We start from the raw sequence: 27,064 nt of genomic DNA on the forward strand, positions 1-27,064 counted from the left end.
ATATGCAACATTTGTCAGGTGCTTCAGTGTACCAAGAACTTTCTTACAAACATATGATCTGCTCTTTACAATAACATTATAAAGTAGGCAAAATATGGATTATGCCCATGTTAACAATGAAGGAACTCAGGCTTAGGAAAGACTGGTTAAGATCACACAGATGCTTCTGTCAACTGTTATTTGAACTCAGTTTTTCTCTAAGTACAACATTTTCTTCTATTACGTTATGTGGTTTATGCGTAAACTCTCCACACCCATAGAGGCAATCTCTGAATAACAAAACATGTTCAGACTCAGTTGAAGGCTTGCTTATGTAATATAATGTTTAATTGAACAAAATCAATCTTTTGCCTTGATATGGGGATTTTTTTATAGGATTACATCTGCCACTCAATCTCTTTATGACACAAATTGCATAGTCTATTACATACTTAGGAGAAGTCTTATGTTCTATTTAAGTGTGGTTCCTTCTTTGTTTCTTTTTCCATTTGTTTTAATCACCAGCTTTCAATTATTTGCAAGTGTTGACTAAGAACCTATGATGTGTTAAGAAACTCGCCTGAGAAACACAGAGGATACCATGTAACCCTGCCTGCATCCCTCACTCTGGCTCCCTCTGCTGCAGCCGTGCTTACCCCCTTGCTATTCCTAAGCCTGCCAGGCACACTACTGCCTTCGGACTTTTGCTTGGGAGTTCCTTCCATTTTGCTTGCTCTTTACACAGATACCTGCAAAGCTAACTCCTGCCTGGTTATTTGCTATCTCCTCTGAACTACTTCAGCACTTCACTAGTACTTCTATTAAGGCACATATTCCATTCTACTTTATACTGTATTTATTGCTATACATTAATTTATTCCGAGTAAACTATAAGCCCTCAGGGGGCTATACTGGGAAGAAAGACATGTATTCAAATAACCATATTCGTATAATGCTCATCCGCTTTACAAACCTGATAGCCTAATGCCTTGTACATTGCAGGAAATGAATAAATTTATCTTAAGTTGAAGCACCAGACGAGGAATAAAAAGTTAATGCTATAGATTAATGTTCTCCAAAGTGTGAGATATGCACCACCTCAACTATAAGGCATGGATACTGCTCTTTCTAATTACACAGAAGAAAAAAGTCTCAGTAAGATGCTAATATGTCTTTAATACCTCTACAAACCTTGACAAACTTACTTGTAACAATGAAAGAACAGGTTTCAGACTCACAAACCTTTGCAGGTATGAGTATAGCTAGAATTTTTAAAACATTATTTTGTATTAGTTGTATTACTCTTATATTCATCTTATATTTATGATAAGTGATACTGATTGCATACTACGGTTCTGATTATTTTGCTTTTTAAGTTAAATATTAAATGCTTACAAACAGTAAACATAACATAAGTAATATATAAATAGTAACTATTAAACAAATACCTGTGTGCCCAACTTAGCTTCCTGTGTGGTCTTCTCAAACCATCTATTATTCTCTGCCTGAATTTGCATTTCCCATATTACTGATGAGGATTAAACATTTTCACATGTTTACTGGATCGTCATGTTTCCTCTTTGTGAAATGCCTGTTCGTGTTAATTTCATATTTTCTTATTTAGTGATTCGAGTTCTCCTGTTAATTTGTGGCTATTTCTTTTCTATTTAGGAAACTAATACTTTTTCCAACTATATGTGTTATAAATATATTTTATTATCTTGGAGTTCTTATTTTTGCTCACTTTATGGTAAATTTTGGTAAACAGAAGTTATTATTTTTAATGTAGATGAACACATCAATCATTTTATTTGTGATTTATACTCTCTGGGTCTTATTTGAGAAATCTTTCCTTAATCTAAGGTCATAAAAAATTCTCTATATTTTTTTCTATGATTTATGGTTTTGTTCTTTCTCACTTTTTTTTTTTTTTTTGCGGTACGCCGACTTCTCACTGTTGTGGCCTCTCCCGTTGTGGAGCACAGGCTCCGGACGCGCAGGCTCAGCAGCCATGGCTCACGGGCCCAGCCGCTCCGCGGCATGTGGGATCTTCCCAGACCGGGGCACGAACCTGTGTCCCCTGCATCGGCAGGCGGACTCTCAACCACTGCGCCACCAGGGAAGCCCTTTCACACATTTTTATACACGTGAGTAGGGGCTCAATTTTATTTTATCTTTCTCTATGACTAAGTTGAATACTCCATTCATTCCCCCACTGAGATGTAAAGACAGCTCTACTATATTCAGTCTTATATCTCTTTTGGAGAATCTCTATTTTGTTCTGTGGACAAATATCATGTCATCCTAGTTACTGCAGATTTATTATAAATTGACTACAGAGTAGGACAAATCCTACTCTGCCTGCTCCTTTTCTTCAAGAGTATCTTTGCTATTATTGACCTTTCGCTCTTCAGTATACATTTTTAAATTTTTTTTTAGATGTTGGGGATAGGACTTTATTAATTATTTATTTTTGCTGTGTTGGGTCTTCGTTTCTGTGCGAGGTTGTGGCAAGCGGGGTCCACTCTTCATCGCGGCGTGCGGGCCTCTCACTATCGCGGCCTCTCTTGTTGCGGAGCACAGGCTCCGGACGTGCAGGCTCAGTAGTTGTGGCTCACTGTGGGCCTAGTTGCTCCGCGGCATATGGGATCCTCCCAGACCAGGGCTCGAACCCGTGTCCCCCGCATTAGCAGGCAGATTCTCAACCACTGTGCCACCAGGGAAGCCCCAGTATACATTTGTCAAATTCCAAAAAATAAAATTTTTTTTTTAAAACCTGTAGAAATTTTCATTAGAATAGCTGTGAGTCCGCAGATCAAATTAGGGATGATTGACAGCTTAACAGTATTGAGTCTTCCTATTCCTGAACAAGTTAAATCTGATCATTTATTTAGGTCTTTAACAATATCTTTTAATAATGTTTTATCATTTTCTCCATAGTCTTGCACACCTTATAAGTTTTATTTCTAAGTACCTATTTTTGAGCTTATTATAAATGGAATTATTTTAAAATTCAAATTTTCTAACTTTATTGGTAATGAATAAAAATCGAATTAACTTGTATGATTTGATTTGGTAGCCAGCAACTTTGCTGAAGTTTTATTCATTACAATAGTTTGTCTTTCGATTCTTTGGATTTTGTTTTACAAACAAACATATGACTTCTAAATGACAGTTTAATTTGGTTCTTTTCAATGTCACTGTTACCTGTTTTTTTATTAGTAAATTCATTTTTATTTTATCTTACATTGTTGGTTAAGTCACCCAGGAAGCCTTATTAGTGATTTTATTATAAAATAATAATTGCATTAAAATTTCACCACTAATGATGATGCTTGCTGAAGACGATATTTTAAACAGTCTTTATAAGGGTAAGGAAATTACTGCCTATCCCTAATTAAGTGTTCTTTTTGATCACAAAAGTATGCTGAATTTAGTTTTTTCTGCAACTCTTGAGATAAACAGATAATTTATCTCCTTTAAACAGTTAATGTGGTAAAATTAATTAATTGATTTCCTGAGGTTGAACCCACCTTGTATTCTTGTGATAAAATCATTTTGGTTATAGTATAAAAACCTTTTTTTAACAGTGTGAATTTAGTTTGTTTACATTTTATTTAAAAGTTTAAAATGTAAAATCATGAGTAAAACTGGCCTAAATTTTCCTTTTACATTTTTGTCTGGTTTTGACATCAAGATTATACTAGATTCATTAAAGGAACTGGAGTGTTCCCTCTTTTTATACTTTCTGGCTCAGCTTTGGAATTATGTGTATGTTCTGGTATTTTCTTTGTGGGAAGGTTTTCAACAATTTATTAACTCTTTCATATTTATGGAATCATTCTACTTCTTTTTTTCTTGAGTCAGCTTTGGTAACATATCATCCTAAGACTGTTCCCATATAATCAAAATTATCCAGTTACTACCATAAAGTTCTTCATAGTATTATCTTACTCTTCTTTATTTTGTGTGTTTTGGGTGCATTTTGTACAATTTTTATTGAGAAATAACATATGTATAGTAAACTGCTGTAACCTTAAGAATACGCCTGATTTACGGAATTTTACAAATACCAGTGTAACCACCACATAGATCCAGATATGGAATATTTCTAGAATGTTCCCTGCCACCCTTTCCTAGTTGATACCATCCCAAAGGTAACTATTCTGACTTTGATTATCAGAAATTAGTTTTACCCATTCTTAAATTTTATATGAATGAAATTGTGTAGTAGGATGTGTGTGGTTCCTTTTTTTCATCATTTTGTATGTGAGTATTCCAGGTTGTTACATAGCGGTAGTTCATTCTTCTTTATTTCTGTGTAGTAGTCCATCATATGAATGAAATAAAATTCATATCATTGTATGAATACATTTATACATTTATTCTATTTTGACAGACACTTCGACTCCTGCTTAAAGCTTATATGCAAAAGCTACTATGAATATTCTTGTTCATTACTTGTTAAACATGTGCATTCATTTCTCTTAGATATAAACCTAGGAATAGACTTGATGGGTCGTAGAGTGGGCTACTAATCAACTTTAGTATATACTGTCCAACAGTTTTTGAAAGCAGTTATACAAAATTATACTCTCACCAGTAAAGTAAGAGAGTTCCAATTGCTCTTCATTCTTGCAAAAATGAATTTATGTATTCTTTTTTATTTCAGTCATTCTGATATGTGTAGTGGTTCCCCTACTATCTTTTTAACTTCTGCACATGTGAAGTTATGGCTCCCCCTTCATTCTTCATATTATTTATTTATTGTTGCTTTACCCTGATTAATCTCACCAGAAGTGTGTAAACTTCGTTAGTCATTTCAAAAAATTGCTGTTTTACTTTGCTGGCCTCCTTGTTGTTTGTTTTACATTTCATTACTTTCTGCTCTTAGCTTTACTATTTCCTTCGTTTCTATTTTTTATGGGTTTGTTTTCTTGTTCTGTTCCTAATGTCTTAAGTTTGATTTTTATCACATTGATATTAAGCTTTTTAAAATTTTCTAATATGTATTTTTATGTTCTAATAACTTTCCCTCTAAATACTGCTTTAATTTATATCTCACAAGTTTTAAAATATAGTTGTCTTTCAGTTTGAAGTGTTTTTAACTGCTATTTCCATGGCCTCTTTGTTCCATGGGTAGTTTAATTTTGAAATGTATGGGGTTTAGGAAACTTCCCTGCTGGCACAGTGGTTAAGGATCCGCCTGCCAATGCAGGGGACACGGGTTTGAGCCCGGGTCTGGGAAGATCCCACATGCCACGGAGCAACTAAGCCTGTGTGCCACAACTACAGAGCCTGTGCCCTAAAGCCCGTGAGCCACAACTACTGAGCCCGTATGCCACAATTACTGAAGCCTGCGTGCCTAGAGCCCGTGCTCCACGACAAGAGAAGCCACCGCAATGAGAAGCCCATGCACTGCAACGAAGAGTAGCCCCCGCTCGCCACAACTAGAGAAAGCCCATGCGCAACAGCAAAGACCCACCACAGCCAAAAATAAATAAATAATGAATTTATTAAAATAAAATTTATGGGGTTTTAAAAAATATTTTTATTTATAATGCATTTGCACTGTGGTCAGAAAATGTGATTTGTGAGATCCTAAACTTCTAAATCTGTTGTGAATTATGATAGGAAGAGAGTAAAAGAGATCCGTTAGTTTACAAGGATAAGACTTGCACCAGAGAGAGAATGCAGGAGATGCAAATAGAAGAGAAAATACAGCACCTCAAGAGTGACCAATTCAAAAGGTTAGGAGACCAGACAAGATTTAGGAGATACATACAAAGTTTCAGACAAGAATAATTAGGAGAATCATGCAACACAGACAAAAACTGGAGAGGAAAAGAAAGAAATTATGATTTGATTTGATCAAATGGCTAGCACAATGTTCAACTGGTAATGTCAAACAAGTTAATTGAAAATCTAAGATGGGACAACGAGAGGTTACAGGTTGGAATTTGATATTTCACTCATCTGTATGGGATAATAATTCCGTAATAGGAAATGAGGGTAAGGGAAGAAAAAAACATATTAAAAATAGAACCCTTAGAAACATGCACATTTAGGGCTTCCCTGGTGGCGCAGTGCTTGAGAGTCCGCCTGCCGATGCAGGGGACACGGGTTCGTGCCCCGGTCTGGGAAGATCCCACATGCTGCAGAGCGGCTGGGCCCGTGAGCCATGGCCACTGAGCCTGCGCGTCCGGAGCCTGTGCTCCACAATGGGAGAGGCCACAACAGTGAGAGGCCCGCGTACCGCAAAAAAAAAAAAAAAGCATATTTAAAAGGTGAAAAAATATATACAAATAAGGAACTGGCTATTTAGTTTTTTTAAAAGTCTTTACAAGGTTCTCCTAATTAGGCTGTTAAATTTCTAGAAACAGAAAGTACATCTAATAGAAAATTGCATCTATATTACGCAGAGAGGGGAGCCATCCAGTAATAAGAGATCCAGAATGTAGCTTTCCATTTTCTTTCATTATTCAAAAGTACCTTAAGTAGATATTCACTAATCTCTACTTCGATATAATTTCAGCTAAATGTAAAATGCTCCTGCTAAACAAAATTCTGCTGCTACAGAGGGTGATTTCAAACTCTTTGGCCTAGTACTCAATGGACAAATATGTGCAATTCAAGATTCATGGTGGTATACAAAAACATTCTTACTTTTGAATTCCGTATGTTCTAAAAGACACTGTATGCATATGGAAAGCATCAGCAAAAAATCCAGAACTGGAAGTAAGTACAGAAAATCTAGGGATGGTAGTGGTAGCAAATTCAATGTGTGATGCAATGATCAACGCTTAATGAACATGAGACTAGAGATAGTGGATGAGAGGCAGCTGCTCCCATGTTCCACACCCCGATACTTATGCCAGGGGTCATTAGCTCCCTGTTCTAGTGCGTTGCAGATGCCAAACAAATACTGAGCACAACAACAATAAATCTGAAAGCAGATTAAACTTGGAAAAGCAACTAAGTCTATTTCAATAACATCTTGAATTTTACAAATCTATTTGGTCATGTAATTTTTCTACTTAATTTTAAGATATTGTTTATTTAGAGGAAACTTAACTCATTTATTTTTGTTCCTTTAGCTTAGCAAAACTTAATACCAGCAATTTGACACATAAAAACTTTAACACTTTTCTTTCAACCTCATATGGAAATTTATATTATACAAAACAAAAAAGAACTCTGGAGCTTAAGCATGTCAACATAGACGTTTCTATTTTCAGTGTAAGAACTATAAAGGAAGAATATTGACTTTGAGACACTTAAAACAGACCTTCACACTGAAGATGATCTCTGAATTGTTAGAACTTTCAAGCCTTTTAGCTTATTTAATATTTTTAGATCACACCTAATTTTAAAGCATCTCCGTACTTTTGGGTAAACTTATCATCTATGTGTATTAGTTATTAGATACACCTGCAAATACATCCAAAGATGGAGTATACACTACTTTTGTCATTTTGAAGTATTTACACTATGTTCATTTATTCAACTGATATTTATTAAGCTCTTATGTTAAGCTGTTGGATGTTCATAGGTGAGAAAGGGGAAGAAGGAAATAAACAAGTAAACAAAAACGACTATTTTAAAAGAAAATCTTCAGGAGGAAACCAACTTCGATAAGATTTTCAGGGAAGGTCCACCTGACAGCTGAGAAAGAACTGGTGGTGCAGAGAGGCTGGCTCAGAAGTGCAGGCCAAGTGAGGAAGGAGCACATGTGAAGGTTCCAAAGCAGAACCCCCCTGCCCCATCCCCCTGGAGGCTGGGAGGCTGGGTGCAGTGCACGAGGAAGAGCCAACTGGGACAAGGCGAGGGCAGCCAGGCCGGCCAGGACATGCATGGTCTCACAAACTGGTGAGAGGTTGGAATTTTATTTGAGCGAAATGGGAAGCCACTGAAGAATTTTATGTGACATCATGAGATTGACACGTCCACAGGCCTCCTTCCCACTTCAGCATGAAGAATGGATGGGAAGCGGGCAGAAGATTAAGGAGGGGACTCTCTCAGGAGGCCAGAAATGACTGCAGCCTGGACCACAATGATGGCTTTGGGGATGGAAAGAAGGGGATGGGATACTCACTGGAGGTGGAAGCCACAGAACTTATTAATAGATTAGATGTGTGGAAAGAGGGAAAGGGAGGAATCGGGAGTGATTCCTGGGTTTCTTGCTTGGGTAATTGGGTGTAGGGTAGATCCCTTTACCAAAAATGATGTTAGTTAGGAAAAAGATAGGCTTCAGGAGAGAGAAGCAAGAGCTTTTAGTAGGTACACATTACACTTCAGAAGTCTAAAAGAGATACAAATGGCAAAGTCAAGCTGTCAGTGGAACATAGTAATCTGGAACTAAGAGGAGATCTAAGCTAGAAACATAAATTTGGAAATTCTTACCAAAGAAATAGTTGCGGCAACATTAATAGATGAGATGCCTATGGAGAGAGTAGACAGAGAAGTAAAAGAGGACCAAGGATGAGCATCGAAGAATTCCTACACTTTTTAGGACAGGCATAGGACGAGAAATCTCCAAAGGCAGAAGTAGGAAGAATACTACAAGTGGGAACGCCATGAAGTCAGAGAGAGGCACGGCAAGGGAAGAACTGTCCACCCTGCAAAGTGCTACGGAGATGAACCTGGAGACCACCGGCAACCTTGGCAGGACAATTACAGCTTCCTTGAGAAAGCAGACGTTGAAGTGGAGTGGGATAATAACAGCAGACCCGTACACGCTCAGAGTATCTAGAACAGCACTTCAATAACAATAAAACAAGATTTGAGTCCAAATGTGGTAAAAATATAAATAGCAATCCTATAGTTAACACACGCAGAAGAACACCACAAATTTATTTAATACCTTCAGGTTCCAGTCACTGTGTCAGGTGGTTCCTGAATGAAAAAAAGCCAGGCGGCCGGCTGTCCTGCCATACCGCCCTGTATGGGGAAAGGCTCTGGGAGAGCCACCAGCCAGACACAGCACTGAGGCACCTGCCTATGATGGGCCTGGCATTATCATAGGGCTTAGGAATATCAGATTGAGTAAATTCTTGCCCCAAGGAATTCAGGGGAAGAAAAGAGAAATGTACATAGGTAATTATAAAGCACTGTAACATTTTTCATATGAAATTTATAACATATTGTATAGACAGGGCATTCCAGGAGAAGGGAGATGTTTGTGGTGATAAGCTGGGGTCAGAGGAGGCCTTCTAGAGTACCTGATCTCCAATTAAAGGGAAAGATGGACAGCCTCATGGAAGACAGAGGGCAGTCAGGAGGAGAGGGGTTATTTGAGCAGAAGGAACTGGACAGCCTTAGCAAGATACAGCAGCAGCATGTTGTGTGCGGGTTAATTAAAGCACCTCCAAGAACAGAATAAGGTGAAAGCTAAGGAAAGAGGGAGAAATTTTACCAGGGACCTACAGAGTCTTATATTTCACAATAAAAGGGTTACGATATCATCCTATAGGGATGGAGGTGCAGAGCACTTAAAATGTTCCACATAGGGAGGGGCACATTATTCAGGTTTGTGTTTTAGATAGATTGTTCTGGCAGCTGTGTGGGATGGATCTGAAAGTAGTAACACTAAAGTCAGAGGGAACAGTTACGAGGCTGCTTCAGTAGTTTAGTGAAAGATGATCAGAGATTGAACTTAAAATGTGGTAAGAGGATGGAGAAGAGGGGATTGATTCAGAAATACATATGAGTAGAAATCGAGATGGCTGGATGGCCGACTGGATGTGGAGAAAAACAAAAGACTAAGAAGATCAATGGATCCACAAGTGAAATAGAATACTTAAGAAAAAAAACAGGTTTGGAGAAAGGATGATGAGTTCTGTTTTGGACCCAGTGAGTTTGAAGTTCACAGGAACACGTGAGTGCGTATATATCCAGCAGGCAGCTATGTGTATGAGTCTGAATTTCAGAGGAGAGGTTTGAATCAAAGACACCTTTTTTTTTTGGAAATAGCTTAACTGAGGTGTAACTCACATGCAAAAAGTCACGAGTTTACATCTGGTGAGTATTAGTAAATGCATACAGTCTCGTAACCACCAGCACAATCAAGATACAGATTACCTTCAGCCCCCATAAGTTCCCTCCTGTCTTTTGGAAACACCATTTGGAGAGTCATCGGTAAAAGGTGGTGGTTGAAACCCTGGGAGTGGATGAGGCCACGTGAGGCTGGGGGGGGGGGGGTCGGGTCAGTAGAGTGACAGTAGCAATGGGGACACTATCTTGCAGAAGCAGGTAGAGGACAGAGAGGACTACAGAACATTCAAAGAGGCACAAAGGGAAACAGGAAGGAAGAGGTTCAGTTAGGAGGGAATGACCAACAGGGATAAGTAGAGAAGCAGGTAAACTACGATCAATTCTCTTTAAAAAAACCAAAAGCATTACATCAGTCCACTAGGTCGGTAGAGATCTTAGAACAGTCAGTTGAGGTGCAGCAATAGAAGCAGAAGATCCCTTGCGGTGGGTGGAGGAAGCGAATGACAAGAGAAAATAAGACTGCTACACCGAGAGAATTTTATGAAAAGGACAAGGATGAGGTTGCAGCTAGAGGAAAGTGCCAGTGGAATTACGAAAAGAGAGTCTTGAGTCTGGAGTTGGGAGACCTGGATTCTCGGAGTCTCTTGTTTACCACTTAGTAACTGTGTGACCTTAGACCGATCTCAATTTATGTGGGTCTGTTTTGTTGTCTGTAAAATAAGGCAGCTTAATCAGATGATCTCCACTGTCCCTTCTAGCTTTGATTCTGTGGCACCGTACAGGCATCTAGAAACATGGAGATAATCTGTAACCCTTGTAAGAGCAATTTCAACAGAATCGTGGGGATGATGTGAATTGAAATGTGAATATACAATCCCTCAGAGAAATCTGGATATGAAGGATCTTAAGGAAACCATGGCAGATGGACACATGTTTCCAATATCATCATGAGACAACATTTTGAGGTCCACATAGGGCAGCACCTGACCAGGGAGCCAAGCCAGTGTCAATGAACTCCAGAAGAAGAACTAACATTTACTCAATACATAGTAAATGTCAGTAAGTCTGCGAGGTGTTTCACGTGTGGAAAAAGCTAGATGTCCAGTGTTCTTTCTCTCTCAAATTCTCTCTACCATTTATGGAATCACTGCAGGTACAAGTTTATATCATAGTCAACCTTTGAGGAGGAAACAGAAATGATTAGGTTCCCCCAAATATTTTATTCAAAACAAAGTCTCCATGGCAAATTTAGATTAATAATTATAGAATTTTGGTACAAAGAGAACATTTTTCACAAATTCAGAAATCAGCATGCAGAAGAAATGGGAGTTCAAATTCAGATCTTCTCTCTTCAATTCCAAATTTCTCCATCATATGACAGCTACCTAATATTATTCTTCTTTAATTGTCATATGCCTAGGCTTTCATCTATTTCTTGGATTATATGGGTTTATATAGTACTTATCTTTCCCTAGATTATATCTAAATCCCTATTAAATAGGTACTCTAGTCTCGACCGAGTAACATTCTTTTCAGTCTTTGAAAGATGCATTCCAGCATCTATCAATACCCTTATGTGACTGTAAGTCATAGCCCAGAAAACTCTAATCTGGTTCTTGACAACATCTAGGTACTCAGGTTTTATTCTCTTCTTTTCTCTTCTGAAGCCTCAATCCTCAGCAAGAAGAAGAGATGAAAATACCACCTACATTGCTAAGTCCTTCAGTTCCTACCTAGGACATCTAAGTCAATGGACATACATGTGATACTTCTTTTTTGTGATAAAGTTTAGTTCCACATGGCATGCCTGTCTTTTGGCAAAGTCTTATGTAATAACTTCGCCTTTACTGCCACTGGTGAAAAATTTACACAATACTCACAATGAGAGGTCATAGAAGCTTAACTTGGCTAACAAAAAATGGGAACAAATTAATATTTATTATATGCCTTTTTCTTGCCGATGCAATCTTTTTAGGCTCCTTTTCGTAAAACTTTACATATGTTTAGATAATTTTCTATGTCAAGTCCAAATAGTATGGTCTACTTTACATTTTTTATGGTACAGAGTATCAGAAAGGAAGTGGGCGCATAAAATTTTATGACAAATAGTATAATAAAGAAAAAATAGTAACAATGGTGAAAATGTTGAATAGATTAGTGTACTGTTAAGGCACAAAGAAAAAATGTACAACTGAATCTTAATATCTGGTCAATTAAGGACACTGCTACAAGTTACTAATCAGATTTAATAAGGAGGTACTCTTTTGCATGGAGTCATTTTTCACCCTCAGTAGCAGGTGCTTAAAAAACACTATTGTAAGAATTAAAATTAAAAAGTACTTTAAAGTACTTTATATATTATTTTATGTAAGTGAAGCATATAGTTAAGCTTTATAAATTATCGTTAAGATTTTAGGTATAATTGAAGACTTGACCATCCCTTAAAGATAAACTTTTTCCTAATCAACTCTAACCAGATTAACAGATAAAGACTATTCATATGTCCTCCTTCATTTTTAAAATATTTCACCTCAAATGGTATTATAATATAGAGCAATTTAGAAATATCAGAAAATCTAAACCATGAACAGATAAGAAGAAACAGGCACTTGCCTCTCCATAAATCTATTAAGACACAAAAGCTAGATTTTGCTTGGTTTTAAATGCACACATACCACCACAGTCACAAACACACACACACACACACACACATACAGAGATTCATTTTAAACACCTTTTATATACTATTTAAATTAAACCTGAATATAAAAACTCTTCTATATATGTTAAGCAGAACAAGACAAAAGAGAGGAATAATTTTCTGCATAAACTTTTTAAGAATTCTTGTTCAAAAGCATTTAAAAATAAAACATTTGGGGGAGATTTGGGGAAATGTGAATATAGATTTATAGATGATAGTATGGATTTCTTTAATTTCTTTAGCTGATTTCAATAATTGCCTGAGTTAATGATATTGTGGTTAAATAGGAAAATGCCCTTTTTCTTCGGAGATAACGTTATCTTCAACTTACTTTCATGTAGCTCAGGTTAATTAAAAAGGTTGCAAAGAGAGAGAAAAATGTAACAAAATGTTCGTAACTGATAAACCTGTGACATGGATACACGGACACATACATATGTTCACTGTGTTATTCCTTTAACTTTTCTATAAGTTTAAACATTTTTGAGATAAAAAGTTGGAAAAAGTAATTCATTTCATATGATTACAACTAGAAATATTTGTTTCAAAAGAAGTGATCTGATCCAACACGAGTCATGAGCCATTATCAAAACAAGGTTCTTCCAGTTTGAAAGGATTTTGTCTATTTAGATGAGAGAAAGGTGCGGATTTACTTGAGGAGGAGAGAAGGGAAGGCAGCTTCAAAGTTTGGGAGTTTGCCTGTCACACAGATGCACATTTCAGGAGGATGGGCTCTGCGTTCGTCTTCCCAGCCTTCCCTTACTAGCTGAGTGATGGCTATCTGCAGGGAGATGCAGGGGGACCTTGGAGAGGGTGTGAGTGCAGAGACAAGATAAGGAAAAGGCAGTGACCCCAGACTGAAGGGAGATAGGTCTCCCCGGGGTTTTCATTTGGATGGATCTCCAGATAGGGGCAGGTAGCGAAGGGGAGAGAGCTATTAGACACCAGGTGATGAAGCATAAAGAAATTATAATAAAATGAGCCATCCTCTGCTCAGCTTCAAGGAATGATGACTTACAAAACTATTTCACTGTAAATAAACTTGTTTTTCAGACTCATTATGCGAAAAAAGACCCAAAACGACTCTTCAACTAAGAAAAAAAACCAAAACATGTTCACTTTGAAACCCAAACCCAGAGAGCGAAGACTTGGGGAGAGTGCCTTTAAAACTAATGTTGACCATGTGGCGCTTAATAAATGTAGGGGCTTTGAAAACATCCTGTTGTGAGAAACACCTTCCTCACTACCCAGAAGACAAAGAGAAACAGTGAGTGCTGACAACACGGTATTAAAAAGCCAGCCCTACCCAATTTGTTATCCACAAACATATATATTCTCTTTAATTTACTCTAAGCCAGAGTGTTGGCTCATAGCATTTTACTTTTATGTCATTATCTCTCTGCCATACACACAAGTCATAGCTGGGGATTTCAACTCACAGTGAAGCTACACTGAGATTCCAGATCTCAGGTAGTGTTAGCATGAGTGCAGGTCTCTTCAGTCATAGAGAAGACAATATCCTAGGGAGTCTGGAATTAGTCCTATTTTGCACCATTCAAGCCAAAATGCTGCTTATCGAGAAGCAGGTAATTGCTAGCTAATGGCTATGGGGGAAAAACCACCACTGCATTTTGATCCAAACACCTCTCGGCACCTGACAATAATTAAAGCTGAGCAAAGTGTAAACGTAAAGTGGAGACAGATTCTCGAGGAGGTTAAAGAGCAAACATTAAAAAGGCGAGTTTACCTCATCCGACTGGGAGGGGCTGATTCTGGGCATGGGCGATACTTGCGGCGTTTTCAACTGCGTGCTGTTGCCGTCTGCCACCAGCTCTCGGTGGACCGTTTGGATGTGGTTCTGGAGTTCACTTTCAGACTCAAACTTAACGTTGCAGCTGGAACAGCGCGTCTTCAGCGCCCCGGCCTTGCCCTTACCCTCCATGGCACTCAGGTTCTCATTCTGGCCCAGGCCTGGTCTACTCGTGCCGGGAGGGACGCTGATGCCCGGGCTCCCGCTCTTACTGAGATTCACGCAGCCGGCACACAGACCATATGGCAGGCCGTTGATGTCAAGTTTCACCAGATCTTGCTTGGAACGGAATTCCTTGAGGCAGGACGCGCACTTGTACAGTTTGGGGACATGCTGGCCACGCCCCGTGGCCTGGACCGCAGACCCGTTGCCCGTCTTTTGCATGTGGAACGTCCCGTGGATTTTGAGTTCTAAGGTGGAGGTCACCGTCTGCATGCAGACCACACAGCGAAATCCCGTCAGGGAATTCCTCAGGTCGGGGTGCATTTGGCAATGCTCTAGAAACTCCTCTTCGCTCTGGAGCGGCATCTTGCAGATGCGGCAGTTTCCGGTATCGAGGCTCTTACTGTGCGTGACTTTGTGTTCGGTCAGAGTCAAGAGGGAGGGGAAGCGCTCCCCACAGATGGGGCACATGTAGTGTTTGACGGGGCCCAGGTGGGTCTGCATGTGTTCCCGGAGGCCGTTTTCCGAGAAAAAGGTTCGAGAGCACACGTTGCACTTGTAGTTGCCTTTGATGAGCTCGGCTTTCTTCTTCACGATGGCGCTCTCCCCGGGCCGGATGTTGTGGTCCCGCAGCTGGTGGTTCTGCAGCAGGGTCTCCATGGTGTAGGCCGCCCCGCAGATGTCACAGCCGTACATGGGCTCCGAGGTGTCCACGTCCTCCTCGCTCCCGTCGTGGCTGTTGTGGGACTCCTGGCTGTTGGTCAGCAGGGTCTGCAGCTCCACCTCCTCTTTCTGCGCCTGCTCCGAGGCCCCATTGGCGCCGCAATTAGGCGTCTTGGCGTCAAACACGCAGTGCTTCTCCCGCAGGTGTTTCTCCAGCAGGATGATGGCGTGGAAGGCTTTGCTGCAGAACTTGCAGTTGTACTTCTTGCTGTGGGTGGTGATGTGGCACTGCAGCTCCACCTCGGTGCCGAAGGACTCGCCGCAGAAGATGCACTTGTGCACTTTGCCCTGGTTCTCCAGGTGGTTGTGCTTCACGTGCAGCTGCAGGTCTGTCTCGTTGCGGAAGTCCCAGTTGCAGGACGTGCAGCGGTAGACTTTCTTCTCATTACTGTGCTTCACGGCCAGGTGGAGCTGAATGGAGACCTTCGAGTCGAAAACTTCTTGACAGAGGGTGCAGCGGAAGAAGACGAAGGTGTGCATGTCCAGCAGGTGTTTCTGAAGGTCGTCCACTGACGTGAACTGCTTGTCACAACTCTCGCAGATGTAGTACGTGGAGGTGATCATAAAATGAATGGTGACGTGCTTCAGCAGGGATTCTTGGTTGGGGAACTCCTTGTTGCACTGAGGACAGGTCAGTTTCGGTAGCACGGTGTCGAGATGAGTTTTCAGGTGAGTCTGAAAGCCGTCCAGGGACGTGTACTTAGCACCACACTGATTACAGATATACTCTCCCGCTGGCCGCGCAGGCGCACCTCCGACCGCCTGCATCATCTTAAGAGATGTCTGCTCTATGGCCACAGGAGAGAGGGGGCTCAAGGCCCTGGATTTCTTCCCGTTGTGAATATAATTCAGGGCCAAGGGAATGTTTTTATGATTCTCTTTGATGTGCTTGTTCAGTTTAAGAACGCTGTTGAATATTGGAGAATTCGTACAATAGGAACAAGAATAGACTTCTACGACTGGTTCTTTTGGAGTCCCGAGCACTGGAGACCCAAATCGGGAGCCACTGAGGTCGCAGTGGACCTGCCTTATATGCTCTTCAAGGGAAGAGTCAGTGAGGAACCCCATGTAGCAATGGGGACAGAAAAAAGCGTTGCTGTCCTTAGCCGCAGGGTTGGCAAATCCGTGAGAACATCGGATGTGTTCCTGAAGGGTGTTGAGGTCATTGACAACTTCGGAGCAGAAGTTGCACTGGTAGACGATGGCAGGCATGGCAGAAACGATCAGACCTGTGTCCTGAGCTTCGTGCACTTGCTTAAGATGTTCATTGAGGTTATAGAGGGAGGGCAACACCTCCAAGCAATACTGACAAATGTGGGCCTGCTCTGGCTTATCTAAATGCATAGTTTTCAGGTGAATCTGCAGAACCGCCAGACTCGAAAACAACTGCTTGTTGCAGTAAATACAGCTGTAGGTGACTTTTGCCTGTTTACTCGAGGGGACGGTCATGTCCGGGGTTTGCTGAGAGGCCCGCTTCCTCCCTCGACTCTTGGGGATTGGCGGGGCGGCTTCCACCATGGTCGAGCTGTCCACTGAGAGGTTGGAGTCCGGAGTCGTGCTGGACACGGAGGTGTAGCCCACCGTGACCAGGGAAGGGCTGTTGCTGTGGTTGCATGACTCCGGTTGCTGGTGACTATCCATGTGGCTGTACAGTTCCTCGACGGTGTGGAAGCTCTCGGAGCAGATGGTGCAGGAGTTCTTCTTCTCCCCGCCGTGCATCTGCTCCATGTGGTTCATCAGGGAGGTCTCCTCCACAAAGAGCTCGTGGCAGTAGACACACTGGAGGGCCGCCCGGTCCTCGTTCGGGGAGCACTCGGGGTGGCACTCTGCAATGTGCTTCTGGAGGTCTTCCGGGAAGTCAAAGCCTTCCTCGCACTGACTGCACTTCTGAGTGTCCTTCATCTTCCAGTCCTCCATCCTGGAACCGGACTGGGAGCCGTCCTTGTTCCTTTCGTGAACCTGCATGTGTCCGTGTAAGGAACTAGAGGACAGGAACCCACGGCGACAAATGGCACATTTATATGGCTTGTTGGACGTGTGAGTCTTTAAGTGGATCTTGAGGTGATCACTTCTGGAGAACGCGGCATCGCATTCGCTGCAGTGGTACTTCTTGTCCCCAGTGTGGAGTTTGATGTGGCGATCTCGGCTCCGCTTGTGTTTGAACAGCCTACTGCAGTAAGTGCATTTGAAAGGCAGCTTGTCGCTGTGACTCTGCTCATGGTGCTTTAGGTAGCTGAGACGGCTGAACGACTTGTCACAGAATTGGCATGGATAAGGGAGTCCAGGGCCACCTTCTTCCTCTCCAAAATCGCAACCTTCTCCGTGGCTGGGGGAAGTCTGGTCCTTGCTCGAAGGTGAGGAAGCCGGCCAGGAGCAAGTGGGGTCATCTTCCACATCCACTCCATCTGCAACAAAAAGCATCGGAACGTTTCATTTTCCGTGTTGAGAGTTCAAGAGTGAGTTTACTGTACCACTGTGAGTGTACTGTACACAGGGTGGGACCAACAAGAACCTTTCAGGGAAAAAAAAAAAAGGAGAGAATATTTGAGTGGAACACTTTCAAATCCGAGCCCCAAGCTTTTCTTCTGCATTTACTTTTCACTGGATTGTAAAATATAAAAAGATATTAAATAGTTCTGTGCCTAAATTACCCTTTTATTACTTTTTATCATTCTTCTTTAGAAGCAACGTATGTATTATGCATTGACAATTTTATTAAAATGCAGATTTTAATATATTTAATGTTTCTTTTGTGTTCATTCTAAAATGATTTGCATATTATGTGAGCATCTGAAGGACCAAATGAAAAGAGGAAATATTACAGGAATGATTTAAAATTAATGCAGTCAACCCAGATGTCTAATATTTAATAAAATATTCCCTCTGAATTTTGCTTGTTTTTATATAAAAAGGCAATTCTGAAGACCAGAATCTTTTATGGGCTTCTTATTGATACAGACCTTATTGCATGCAGCAAAACAATATTAAAAAGTAAGCACATGAAAGAAGACAGAAGACACAATAATAATTATGTCTTGTGTAATAAAAGACAACCAGGACTTCTTCAATAACTGTAAGATTCGAATAGCATAGGCCAGAAAATGGATTATTAGATGTTAGACGGGTACTGCTAGATATTACATGTAGCTAGGATCAGACAGGATCAAGAAAAAAATGAGTTTCACAAGGGCCAGATTGTAATAGTGTATTTTGTTTGGAAAGTTCAAGAGGTGGCCCACCATTTCTTCCTTTTGCAAAAGCTTCAGCAGCATGAACTTCCTTAGCCAAACAGGACCTGCACTTTGAGGTGAGCAGAGACAAAGCAACTTGTGAAAAACTGGAAACAGGAAAAGTGATAAATGATTATGCTAAATGCTGAAAGATTTATGGGTAACAAAGAGAAGACAAACAAGCCTGAAAGCCAGATATAATCTTAGCAAGTTATCCATAAAGTAACTCTGCTTTATATTGGGCAGTTTTTTAACCACGTTTGTAGCTAGCGTACACTCTTACTTCTGTCACTTTCTTAATATTCAAGTGGAAAATGAGACCTTCTCAAGTAGGTTGTAAAACCTCTTTCTGGCTTTTCAGAACAATCTATCATTCAGGATCGGAAGACATTGTAAAAGCTTTTCATTCTCCAAAGGAGCCAGATTTTTCATAAAGGCAGACAAGTAAAGACCATGGAGTGTGCCTGGTGGAGACAGTGATTCTATTAGAATAGTAGGTTCAATTAGAATATTATTGGGGTATTCCAATAAGATGCAACTAGAATATGATCAAATACATTTTAAAATTCTTCAAAGCTAAAGTTCACTAGCAAGCTATATTATTAACACAAAAGTAGAAACTGGCAAGCATTATGTAAACAAATTCCACGTCTGCTTTCTTTAAGGTAACAAGATTTTCCTAGATTATCAACCTCTTGCTTATCCACAGGAAACAGATGAGGATCATTCCTTTCCTGCATCTAGAAACTGATGACAACACCATCTCACTATCAATGCCAGATGGCAACCATCTAACTCTGAGAAAACAACCAAACACCATTCCTGGATCCCTGCCCACTGCAACAGAGCTTCGCAATACAAGTTGAAAACCACATGATTTTGCATCCTCATTTATATACGTCTATAACCTAACATGTTTCCAGCATAAGAAAGAGTCTGACAATTGTGGGTGTGATTTCAGTTTAAGGGTGAATACACATAAAGAATATATGCAGATAAACACATCACCTAACATACAGAGAGACAATTTTGAAAAATTAAAAACAAAAACTTCAATGATGGTCTAGCTTTCCCCTTAGAAGACATAAGCTACCTAAGGCTGGTAGCCCTAAAACAAACCAAAGTTTGGAAATATTTCCCCTAATTAAAAAGTTTACTCTCTATTAAATTTCCTCAGCATTCTAAGAAGAAAATCTACCACTTTCCACACATTCCTTGTTTAGGCTTACATCCTGTTGTTTCACTTAAAAATATTTTCAGACACATCATCTCATTTGTACAGTTGGGGAAAACAATGAATCAGAATTTGTCATGCATCTAGACTGAAAGAACAGAGCTACTGAGCCTGAAAATTCAGCAAGTGAATTTATTATTAAATTGCAGATTATGCCCAGGCATGATATATCATTATACAAATGCACCAAGAATTATTGAGCAACAGACCATTATAAACATGACACCATGCTTAAATCAGGTTCTTGTCTGTGGGCCATGCCTGACTATACCTCTTACATACCTGTTCTCCTAAGCTTATGAATTTCAAATATAGTCAAGTGAGCTGAGGGTCAGGATCAAGTTTTTACTCAAACCAAGATTCAAGGGAACTAGAAATCTTCTCTTCACTCTCTCTCCTGTCCCTATTACTTGGTCTTGGGATAAAGAGGACGTGATAATCGAAGATGATGTGTCTTTGTAACTGAGATACACGGAAATCACCTACCGGCTTCCTAATTAGGGCTTAGGCTGAGCGATTGAGGGACACTCAGCAGAAGTAAAAAGTTTGAGCAGGGAATGCTACTTTTAGAAAAATAAGCAAAGGTTTCACGAAAGGCTGATTTCTGTTTTAAAATCTAAATTGTAAAACGCTCATTTGCTAGTGTTGTAAGTGGGCCTTTTCTCCCTGGGATGCACAAGGAACTCACTGACAAGACTCCCAGGGGTGTTGATCCATGCTCTAAGGGTATCAGAATCTCCCCAGACTTTTGTGGTGTGGTGGTGTTGCCAACATTCTCCGAGGTCTACCCAAGTCTTTGAAAGCTACTCGTCCCCATTACGTTAAGCTTTTTGGCATTCACAACACAAACTATGTTTAAATGGCTACTACAGACTTAAACAATTTCAATTTCTTTTTTTCATCTGGAAGAAAGTGTGGAGGATTCTTTCAACTCCTGTTACTGAGTCAACTTGGACTTTTTTACCCTTTGACACTCACTAAGTGCTACTTCTTACAGAAGTGTGTTTCTGTGTTATGGTACGTTTTCTGCATTTCAATGTGAAGTACTTAACATGTCCATGTTAAATTTTAATTTTTTTTGGAATCAGTCACTTCACACTAGCTGACTCTCAGAGAGCTATAGCTCTTACAACGGGAAGAAGAAGAAAAAAACAACAACAAAAAAAAAAACTTTGCTGGAAACCGGCTCCGTGGCCTAAAAGTCTATTTAAAGATGCAAATGTGTGTGCATAGTTAGTGCAGATGTTTTTCTACAGCAACTGTACTTGCTGAGTTTCACCATTTCCATAAAGCACATTAAAACAAGTGTGTGAACACTCGGAGATGAAAGTCTCGAACACTCCTGAGACTTTCAGTGGAAAGGAGAGCCGCCTGACTTTTCTCCAAGCAGACAGGAATGCCCATGATTCAGCAGCCTGAGTAAATAAAAGAGGTCCTTATTTCCTAATTTTGCTGGCTGGCCACACTGCAGCAGCCTCTGTGCTCCTGCCAAAGGGGATGCAGAACTGGAACTACACCCAGCAGCTGAAGGCCTGTCTTTGTTAGCCAGCCAGGCTTTCCCGACCATCTTCTGGCAACAAAACTGCCATATCCTGCAAGGAAGACCTCCATCTCGGGCTTGATGGTTCTCTAGTCTGCCTGAAAGGACCAAACAACAGATTTTGCTGGGTCTACGTCGGAGGATGACAGCTGGAAACTCAGTTAGCGGCAGAGCAACACCTGTTCGGTCCTATTTATGGGGGAAAGTGCTCACTAACAGAAAAGTGAAGTCGTATTAGAAGGAGGGATTGTGCAGGAAAAAAAAGACGCCAGAGCACAAAGTACCTCTGTGACATGAGCCATCGCCCCTCATGTACCAACCCTGGAGGAGACAGCAAAGATTGGCTATGATTTTACCCTGGCTACTGGGGGATGGACAGACGAACACACCCTGGGAAGGGCTGCTGGGTTGCCAAATGGGGGGCTGATAATGTCCGTCTACAGCCTGTCATTGTGGAAGAAAAATGCTGAGGGTCTGGCCATTCTTTGGCTTTCAAATCCAACTGAAGTAGCCAATAAAAAAATAAGGTCAAAGAAGGAGGAAGAGAAGATGCACAGGAAGGTTTGGGGTGATGCTACAGCTTTTTATTTTTGCACCGTAAAGCATGTCTTAGTCTTAGGGTAAAGTACACGCTTCTGGAGGGCAGGGACCAAGCCTAATTTTAGAATGCTGACTCCAACAATACGGGCAATCCTGAAATTATTAAGGAGGAAGTCAAGTAACAAAGTGGATTGACTCACTGTACATGTTAAAGAAGTGATCCGAATCTCTGAAGTTATGGAAACTTCCAATACATTTAGTTCTTCGTAGGGCTGGGCCCACGAGAAGCTGGCTTACTGATGTCCTTTTGCTACCTGAGCTCATTCATTGTAAAGGCAGAGAACTCACTAAACTGCCCTCGGGGACTCAGTATCATGTGTGTGCAAGTGCCACACAGCAAGATTTCTTTAACGGGGACAGGATTTACATCACTGGTGACTTTTCAAGTGAGGAAAAGAAGCCCGAATACTGACAGCTCTGGTACCTCTCTTTTCGAAGAGCAATAACTCAGAATGAGAACTAAAAGTCAGGAGTCCGGAGTTTTATTTCTAGCTTCGTAACTGACTTAGAGAGTGACCTGGCCAAGTCATTTAATCTGCCCCTACCTAGGTATTTCACCTGCAGTATGAAGATGATAATTCTTGCTACTTACCCTCTGGGGTGTTACAAAGATTAGTGAATATCTCTAGGGCACCTATCATCGCTGAAGGAAAAGCTGCATATGTAAACAAAAAGACTTACATGTGTTGCATGCATGTACCTTTTCACATGTAAGCTTCTTAATGTGTGCAGTATAAACATATTTTAACATTTTCTTTTCTTTAATTGAACCACTGGAATATCAGCTTTAGGGACTGGCCCAAATAGTGCCTTAAGCATTCACAGTTGTATATTTGGCCACCAAGAAAATAAAATATAAATTGTTGGTGATAGCTAAAAGATAATGGACCATACACCCAAGTATTAAATTATTATACATATGATACAATCTTGGCCTTTACTGACAGATAACCTTGGAACAAGTATTTTGCTATGTAATTCCAAAGCCAAGGGTGGACTTCGGAAATGACCTCTCTTATCCCTCAAAACACTAGCAGTACAATCACTGCATTATTTAACATCAAAATAAGTTCATTTAGTAGATGATTTTTTTAAGCGTAGGACAGTAGGTGAAAGCATGAGACCAAAGGAAATTTCCAGGTTATTTCCTCCATTGGCTGAAAATGGTTCTTTCTCTCTACCAGCATGCTCTAGGAGCAGTTCTGAACTTTCATACTAGAGTTCATAGTCCTTTTTCCACTCATTAACTTAAGACACCTTAAGACAGTTAAACTGAGAATCTTGAGGGAAATATACAGGTATGCACAAAGGCTGAGAGAAGTTAGGTGCTATCAAGAGAGAACAATATTTTGAAATGTGTGTTTAACAGACACAGGTAACAAGGATATTTGTCATGTTAACCCAGAGCCATCACAGTAACAACTCTGCATCATCGTATTTAAAATCATCTCACCAAATTGCACAATACATTTTAAAGCAATGATCTAAATTGCTGAAGGATATGGTCATTCTAAATAAATCATTATGCATTATTACACAATTGTTTCCTTTCATTCTCAACAGAAGTGTCAACAGTTTTAGAAAGGCTGCAACTTTAGTAATATAGCTGTCACACTTTTTAAAAAAATCAACCGTCCCACATTAAATTCACTCCTTTGTCATGTAACTTATTTAACTACTTGAAAAGGAATATTCTTTACTGGGTGTTCAAAAGAGAAAAGTGAACTTGAAAATTACTTATAATTCACAGACGCTTTTAAATTCTGTAATATTACAAACTGTTCTGGAAGGACCAATTAAATGCATTAACAGTTAGGTTAGGAGGGAAAAGGGTGGTCACTCATTAATGATAGCAGCTGTGGGAGCTGCAGTTGGAGGAGCACATTTTTTAACACAGTCAAGATGAATTCCAGATATCAGAGCTCAGAGGTTATTTTTTTTTTCCTTTCAATACTCTCTAATAAAAAAGAGGCTCACTTTCCCCAACAATCCTTTAATGCTTTGGATGAGCCAAAGAGATAAGTTGGTATCACCCCCGCGCTGTCCTCCTTAGGTAATCCTGGGCTTTATATCCAAGCTGTCTCTTTCACCAGACACAGTTCTGTTACGTGTGCGGAGAAGTACAAATGTTTCGCTTGCTGTTGCTTAAAGTTCATTTGAACAGACGGAGCTCAATGAATTCCATCTTCCGCCGCCAAATTAAACAGAAAACAGTGCATTCTTAAGCAGTTCACACTTAACTCCACCTCTCAAATCGGAGGAAAAAGCTGACGTGAAACCAGTTAAAGAACAGTCATCGTCTCTCTCACGGAAACTGAGACGTGTTTCTGAAGCCAGACAGAAGGAAAAGCGGTTTCCAGTTACGTACGGGGGTGAGCACAGCTTTGCTGTTTCCATCTTTTGGCTCACTTAAAAATATATATAACTAGCGATAAGCACCAACCTCTTGGCGTTCAGTAATTGGCAATCATATGCTACACATCTGCTTACAGTGCTGTGGCTGTGAGCGTTCTACATCATTTAATGTATTTATCTCTCCTTTAATAATGACAGCCATCATCACGGTGAATTTCCCAAGTCTGTTTTCTTTTTATCTCAACTATTTTGAGTTAAAAGGCGTGTTTTCGTTACTTAGAAATCTTGTATTTATATATGACCTCATACCACAAAGAATTTGAAGTACTTCTTCATTGCTTATTTCATTTATTCATTCATATAACCAACATTTATCAAACACCTACTATGTGTTTAGGTCTGATAACTAGCTTATGAACTCTATAAATTACTATATATATATATATATATATATATATATATATATTTTTTTTTTTTTTTTAAGTCTTGGCCTCTGGGCTTCCCTGGTGGCACAGTGGTTGGGAGTCTGCCTGCCGATGCAGGGGACACGGGTTCGTGCCCCGGTCCGGGAAGATCCCACATGCCGCAGAGCGGCTGGGCCCGTGAGCCATGGCTGCTGAGCCTGCGCGTCCGGAGCCTGTGCTGCGCAACCCCGCGTACCGCCAAAAATAAAAAAAAGTAAAAAAAAACGTTTTGGCCTCCTTGTCTATAATATCAGAAAAATTCTAGCTTTCCCCATAGTTGATATAATAAGAATCAAACATGACATTGTATGAAAGAGCTTTCTGAACTGCTACAATATAAACATGTACTAAATTATTACTACTACTCTAAAAGTCAGAGTTACCGTTAGGTTATAACTGATAAATGTGAAAACATTACAGAGGAATAAAAATTAACTATAATTTAGTGGTTGTTTTCTTCATATTGAAATTCTAAGAATTTTAAAGGACTTAAAAGGCATTTTTGTTTAAAAATAAGAAATAGGAATTGAGTTCCCTGCCAGCCCAGTGGTTAGGACTCTGTGCTTTCACTGCTGAGGGCCCGGGTTCAATCTCTGGTCAGGGAACTAAAATTCCACCAGCCATGTGGCCAAAAATTAAAAAAAAAATAAAAATAAAAATAAACCAAAATACAAAAAAAAAATCTGAACGCTAATAGTAGTTATCTTGAAAATCAATGTGCAGGAGCTCATTCTTTAATAGCAGCACACACTGGCAAGCTGTGATTAATCCATTAGTGGAATAAAATCCCCACAATGGGATGGCTTGCATTCAAAATCTTGAAGCCACATCCCATAGTTCTGACTCCAGCCCAATATCTCACTATTTTACCTGTTTAGAAATTTCTCGAGGGCAAATTCTACTTTGCTTCACAATCCTTTGCTCTAGTGTGAAATATACCTATTAAGCTTTGAAAATATAGCCACACCTTTTTTTTTTTTTTTTTTTGGTGGTACGTGGGCCTCTCACTGTTGTGGCCTCTCCTGTTGCGGAGCACAGCCTCCGGGCGCGCAAGCTCAGCGGCCATGGCTCACGGGCCCAGCCGCTCCGCGGCATGTGGGATCCTCCCAGACCGGGGCACGAACCCGTGTCCCCTGCATTGGCAGGCGGACTCTCAACCACTGCGCCACCAGGGAAGCCCCTAGCCACACCTTTTGAAATATACTCAGCAAATTTCTCAGTGCTACCATGTTAATCATTAGTAATTTTAAATTAACCTCTTCACTGGGGTAGCATAACATAAAAGGGATTCTTCCACTAACAAAACTGAGTTTGAAAATGGCTTCATTAGTGAATGATGGACCTCAGAAAAATCATTCCACCATGTTAATGGTTTTTCGAAGAACTGCCCTACACACTAGAATTTTTAAACAAAGAGATCAAATTCTGTATTTCAAAGAGGAGTCTGGTCTATGAGAATGTTTTGTCATGTTGAACTCTACTGAATACTTTCCAACATGTAGGCTTTGGTCCAAGGCTGGCGAACTTTTGGTCACAAGGGCTTATAACAGTCCTGAAATGGTGTTCACTCGAGCTGAATTTCACCTGTATTTTATCCACGGCAGCAGTAAAGCTGACATGAATTTTTGGCAGTTTAAAAAGGCCACACCGTATACTTCACTGCAGATAAAGCCACTGGAGAATACAAAAGTGTTGAAAGGCTAAAATTTAATTAATGACCAATTAGCACCCCCTGTGGGTTCATTGTGCAGTAAAGTGATAAATACGGTGTGCTAATATAGAAAAAGCTGTTACAAAGATTAGGGGGGAAATATTACAATTATCCATTTGGTATTATAATACGGTGGACATCAGTGTTCTTGATTTTGATGTTCATGTGTCTAAAATATGATAGGAATTAAGATCTGGGACAAATAATCATTTTTTATTTTAAGGCAGAGACTGTCTCACACAAGTTGTCAGGCTGAAGTAGAAAAGCTAGTGAGTGCACCTAGCCAACCACACGGCAGCTGCAACTCAAACTAGTTTGTGTTGCCTACTCCTCAATCAGTGTTTATGCATTTTATGGGGAAGTTATATGCTATGGTGGTATTTAAAAATTGGGAGGGTGCTACACTATCTTGAGATTTTATGCATATGTCGAGATCTACAGGACAAATTGCCAATGCGTCCTCACAGGACAGAATTTCTATGGTGTTTCAACAGAATCATTAACTTTCACATCATTAGCTTTCATCATTAACTTTTACATAGTAAAACTAAAACTGAAAAGT

General features: G+C 40.2%; 1 protein-coding gene across 2 annotated transcripts in view; it reads right to left on the reverse strand.

Annotated features, from left to right (window-relative positions):
* Positions 1-27,064, reverse strand: part of ZNF521 (zinc finger protein 521) — a 283,784-nt gene that overhangs the window by 147,736 nt on the left and 108,984 nt on the right. For both annotated transcript variants that reach the window (XM_082667726.1, XM_082667725.1), the window contains exon 4: positions 14,421-17,773. In XM_082667726.1, coding sequence (XP_082523852.1) covers positions 14,421-17,773 — 3,353 coding nt within the window. The remainder of the gene's footprint in view (positions 1-14,420; positions 17,774-27,064) is intronic.

Source organism: Grampus griseus (assembly GCF_964374135.1).
Source record: "Grampus griseus genome assembly, chromosome: 12".
Taxonomy (NCBI): Eukaryota; Metazoa; Chordata; class Mammalia; order Artiodactyla; family Delphinidae; genus Grampus; species Grampus griseus.